Below are 5,506 nucleotides of genomic sequence, written 5' to 3' on the forward strand. Positions count from 1 at the left end.
GAAGAAATTTACGACCTTCAGAAGTCAATTGAGGGACCTGTGTATGGCTTTATTTTCCTTTTTAAATGGATTGAAGAAAGACGAGCCCGACGAAAAATCCAGCCATCCTCAAGTGAGGTTCCTGTTGAAGATGATGGAATCGTTAACAACATGTTCTTTGCTCAACAGGTAGTTTTATTCTATTCTATTTTTTATGTGTTTTTATAAATTTATTCAGACAAATATTCAGTAGATTTTCTGTAATTTTCTCCTCAAAATACAAGGGACAAAAGTCTTCAAAAAACTGTACGTTTTAATAACACTGAAAAAGCCTATGGACTAGTTCCTGTCTCTTATACACATCTAGATGTGTATAAGAGACAGATCTAATTCGGTACAAACTTGTTACCTTGTTAATAATCTCGTAGTTAACTCGGTGCTCTGCTCGGCATAATTCCTACATAACTCGTAACCAACTCCATAAAGTCGTACCTCACTCGTAGCTAACACGTAATAAGCTCATATAGGTCCTTTCCAAAGATCACAAGTTTTGACTCGTAGAAATCGTACGACTCTTAGCTGAAATAAACCTAGGTGGGAGAGGGGCTTTAGATCTCTTTCATCTTCACCGACTAACACTATCATCAACCCAAAATAAGGCTCCAATTTTAACATTAAATATATTTACTCCAAGGTTACTGTTTGTTATCAGTTTTTGTAATTGATTGATGAAAATTGAAAACAAAATAGGTATTAACAGTGAACAGCCCTGTTTGACTCCTTCGTCGATATTGAAGAATTCAGTTTCTATATCTTGAAAAATAACTTTACCTTTAAGTAACTTTAAATTCTTAAATAATTTTGAGTAAATTTCCTTTAAACCCCAATATTACTAACAGCTGAGAATAACCCTTCTCTCCAAACAGTGTCAAATGCTTTTGACACTAAAAATGCAAGAAATGTTTTTTTGCCTTCTGATTGTCGTGTGCTAATGATACTTTTAAGTTTAAAATGCTCTTCTATCCTCTCTAAAACCGCCTTGAACTTCACAAAATGTTCACAAAACTCTTCTAAGAAATCTGACACTGTTTGGGAGATAATGTGGTTGTAAACATTAGCGACACATGAGTTAGGTGTAGTATTACAGTAGAACCTTGTTTTTACGTACCCCAGTTATACGAATCCTCAGTTTTACGTACGCCTCATATCGGCGATGACGTCATCAAAACCCCCGAAAATATTCAAAGCAAATGGCCCTTTTCAGAGCCGCCATAAGTAAAAAGAGATTTGATACTTTCTGTCTGCTTGTTGTTTTAATACTATAACAGTAAACAAACCATATGCAAAGTATTTTCATTAAACAGCAAAGTTCATTGAGTCTAACACCAGGCTGTTATTTTATAATCTAAAACCATGTGAACTGATCGAGAGGAACAACTACCGATGGTCCTCAAAATAATTGCTTTCCTCCTTAGCTTCGTGTGAAAGAATCATCTGGTCAAATTTTCTACACAAAGCTGAGTAGGCATAATTTCGTACACTAACGCTAATTGGCTAGCTCGCCCAGAGCAGTGCACATGCTTCTTGTTTCACGTACTGTACACGAACATTAATTGGTTGGCTTGTCCAGTGCAGTGCACCTCATTCTGGGTTGTCTCAGCAGGCCCAGACAACACTGCAGCGCTGTTGTATATAATAGGCATGAAGGGGAATTCCCAAGTTACCTTTGTCATATATATAGGTAATCTTGCAATATTTTCATGTTCTTTAGTTAAATAAAAGATATAAAGTGATAAATTAATACACTAGACACATTGTTTTATTTGAACACTTTATGTCATTGTAAATTGATGAATAGAAACACTAAACACATGGTTTTATTCGTAGGCTCTGAGGCTAGGTCTAGCCTAGGTAACAGGCTAGAGGTAACAGGCTAGATTTTTTAGTGTTACGTACGTATTAGGTCAAAGATCACCACAAATTTAACCCAACCTCAATTTTGCGAATCCGCCGATTTATGTACGTCCGCCGGTCCCGTACCTAAGTAAAATCAAGGTTTTACTGTGTGCGAAACAAGGAATAAACAAAGTCTCTTCCAAGTATAAAAGTATTGATTATACTTAAGTGCTTTTATGCTTAAGTACTTTGTATACCTAACTGTTGATTAAGTAGGAGACTTACATTGTTTAATATTACATCTAATATTACAGAGATTGCACTTAAGTCAGCTAAAAATGCCATCAAAGAAGACTGGAAACCATCCTTTCTTTCTGACGACGAATTCAGTCAGTTGATGCTGGAAGCACTCGATGGTTTTATGATTGTGTTTAATCCTGAAGGACGAATACTATACGCCTCTGACAGCGTAACATCCTTGTTGCGTCACCTGCCAGTAAGTCAGTTATTTTTTAAGTGATTGACAATAACATTGTTCTGCTTTATCTTTAATTTGAATTTATGCTTCTTGTATAGCAGCATATGACTCAGACACAGCAAGTAAGTAACATGTAAAATAAATGTAACACACACAATCAAAGCACTAATTATCACATACGGTATATTGTAATGGTAATAAGTGTAATGGTTAGGGACTTTTATAGCGCATAATACGTAGTCTCTTTGGCTGGGTTCCAGTTCTTAATTTTGTCTTAATCATTGAAAACTATTAAAAATATATCTATGTTGACACCAATGGCGTTCCATATTACTTATTTGCTTGGCGTTCCATACTGTACTGTTTCTGAGATTCGCATCCAAATTCAACAACATAACAAGTTTCTCAACATAAATTAATGCTGTTGGTGCTCTCCGAAATTAGCTAATACTAGGAAAAATAATACAATAAATTAGAGACTTGTGGCAAGTCTAGAGGTCTCTATGTGCTGTACAGAAAGAGACTTGTGGCAAGTCTAGAGGTCTCTATATGCTGCACAGAAAGAGACTTGTGGCAAGTCTAGAGGTCTCTATGTGCTGTACAGAGAAAGAGACTTGTGGCAAGTCTAGAGGTCTCTATGTGCTGTACAGAGAAAGAGACTTGTGGCAAGTCTAGAGGTCTCTATGTGCTGCACAGAAAGAGACTTGTGGCAAGTCTAGAGGTCTGTATGTGCTGTACAGAAAGAGACTTGTGGCAAGTCTAGAGGTCTGTATGTGCTGCACAGAAAGAGACTTGTGGCAAGTCTAGAGGTCTCTATGTGCTGTACAGAGAAAGAGACTTGTGGCAAGTCTAGAGGTCTCTATGTGCTGCACAGAAAGAGACTTGTGGCAAGTCTAGAGGTCTCTATGTGCCTCACAGAAAGAGACTTGTGGCAAGTCTAGAGGTCTCTATGTGCTGTACAGAAAGAAACTTGTGGCAATTCTAGAGGTCTGTATGTGCTGTACAGAGAAAGAGACTTGTGGCAAGTCTAGAGGTCTCTATGTGCTGTACAGAAAGAGACTTGTGGCAAGTCTAGAGGTCTCTATGTGCTGCACAGAAAGAGACTTGTGGCAAGTCTAGAGGTCTCAATGTGCTGCACAGAAAGAGACTTGTGGCAAGTCTAGAGGTCTCTATGTGCTGCACAGAAAGAGACTTGTGGCAAGTCTAGAGATCTCTATGTGCTGTACAGAAAGAAACTTGTGGCAAGTCTAGAGGTCTCTATGTGCTGTACAGAGAATGAGACTTGTGGCAAGTCTAGAGGTCTCTATGTGCTGTACAGAAAGCAAAAAAGCAAAATCTATTCTAGTAGGTCAACTATAAAGCTAACCATTGTTTTATTTAAAAATAATATGATAGATAATTTAATAGATCTTACCAATTTTTATAATGTTAAATTTTTAATTGTCTAAACCATTTATTTTTAAACTCTAGAAAGATCTAGAAAACAGAACCATCTATGAGCTAGTGCATGAAGACAGCCGGCCTGATATTTTCAAAATATTATCATTGGCATACGACAAAGCAGAGGAACCAGTGGTCCTTAACAAAGCGCACACATTTGACTGTTATATGCAACGTGGCTCAATGGATGTGAATAAGGAACCAAGTTACGACAAAGTTAATGTTAGTGGCAGTTTTCAGAAGCTCAACAGTAGGTCTGAAGGTAAGATCAGTTCAATTGTATCTTGTGCGTGATATTGGTGTATTTAGTTGGTAGCATATACAGGGATGGTGTATCCAGGGGTGGTATATCCGTGGTGGTATACAGGCCCGTATCCAGCTTTTTGAATGGGGAGGGGGTGCATTTTGCGAGCGCAGCAAGCAACCAGGCTGGGGGACAGGGGGCCGCCCAGGGCTCCCGGTCGGGGGCCCTGGGCAAAAAAATTTTGCTTTCTTACATCCTAGTAGACTAATTTGAAGGCATTTTATCATGTTAACCTCTATTTGTCCGTGAACACAGCGATAGGGCCTATCAAAAATTTACCAGTGGAGGACATGGAGAAACAAGCAAATTGTTTCCCAAATGAAAAATACTACTGGATAAATTCGTAACCATTACGGATAAAAATTCAAAATCAATTCTGCTTTTAAGTGGACGTTTTTCGATTTGGGGGGGTGTGTACACACCCAACGCACCCCCCCCCCCCTGGATACGGGCCTGGTATATCCAGGGATGGGGCTCAACAATAGGTCTGAAGGTAAGATCAGTTCAGGGGTATCTTGAGCATGCGCTATCCAGATATTGCTGTGTTTAATTGGTGCCATATGCAGGAATTTTATATCCAGGGGTGGTGTATCCCGGGGTTGAATATCTAGGGATAGTGTATCCACGGGTGAAATATCAAGGGATGGTGTATCCAGGGGAGAAATATCCAGGGTTGGTGTATCCAGGGATGATGCCTAGGGTCTGTATTATATCTAGGGCATGGTATACCCTGGTTATAGTATTTTCCTTCCAAATTAAAAATGGTTTAGGTTTATCGCAATTTTATGCAAACGTATATCTTTCAATGATTCATCATAATGCAAATGATAACATTTTATTATAATTTAGATCACTGAGCTGTTAAATGACCTCATTTTAAGACACAGGAAAGTTACATGTTTGGAAGCGTAAAATGAAAGGTGAATGAGGCTGTCTTGGTATTATTTGACTATATAAATTATTGCTGTTTTAACCATTGAGAATGAAATAAAATAGGTAAATCGGAAATGAATCATATGAATTAAAGTAATTAGCATCTTTTCCCATAGCATTACTAGGTGAAAGCATCAAGTCCGGCGTGTGCTTCGTGGCAACGGTGCGACTAGAGAAGACACAATTAAGTCGTGAGATGGCTACCTTCACAGAAAAAGGAAATGAATTCACGTCCAGACATAGTCTTGATTGGAAATTTTTATTTCTAGATCATCGGTAAGTGATTACATATTTTTGATTTTTCAGGCCTTCTTAAAGCTTTCGCTTCTTTGACCGTTTTCTCGCCAATCTTTGGTTGCAGCAGGCAGAGGGTGTATCAAACTTGCAGAGTTAAGGTTTAGGTGTTTTTTCCCGTTTAACTGTCAAAACGCTATCTCCATAGGCAATGCATTCCACTCTGTCTCTTATACCCATCT

General features: G+C 38.3%; 1 protein-coding gene across 4 annotated transcripts in view; it reads left to right on the forward strand.

Moving 5' to 3' along the window:
* The window catches only part of LOC117114455 (circadian locomoter output cycles protein kaput-like), a 61,512-nt gene that overhangs the window by 33,072 nt on the left and 22,934 nt on the right, over positions 1–5,506 (forward strand). For all 4 annotated transcript variants that reach the window (XR_004446368.1, XM_033258121.1, XM_033258122.1 and 1 more), the window contains 3 exons: positions 2,190–2,371; positions 3,824–4,055; positions 5,147–5,306. Coding sequence is in view for 3 of the 4 variants with exons in the window: in XM_033258121.1 (XP_033114012.1) it covers positions 2,190–2,371; positions 3,824–4,055; positions 5,147–5,306 (574 nt within the window). In the remaining variant the exon portion in view is untranslated. The remainder of the gene's footprint in view (positions 1–2,189; positions 2,372–3,823; positions 4,056–5,146; positions 5,307–5,506) is intronic.

Source organism: Anneissia japonica, unplaced genomic scaffold (genome assembly GCF_011630105.1).
Source record: "Anneissia japonica isolate Jap-2015-1 unplaced genomic scaffold, ASM1163010v1 scaffold1374_len1023071_cov147, whole genome shotgun sequence".
Classification (NCBI taxonomy): domain Eukaryota; kingdom Metazoa; phylum Echinodermata; class Crinoidea; order Comatulida; family Comatulidae; genus Anneissia; species Anneissia japonica.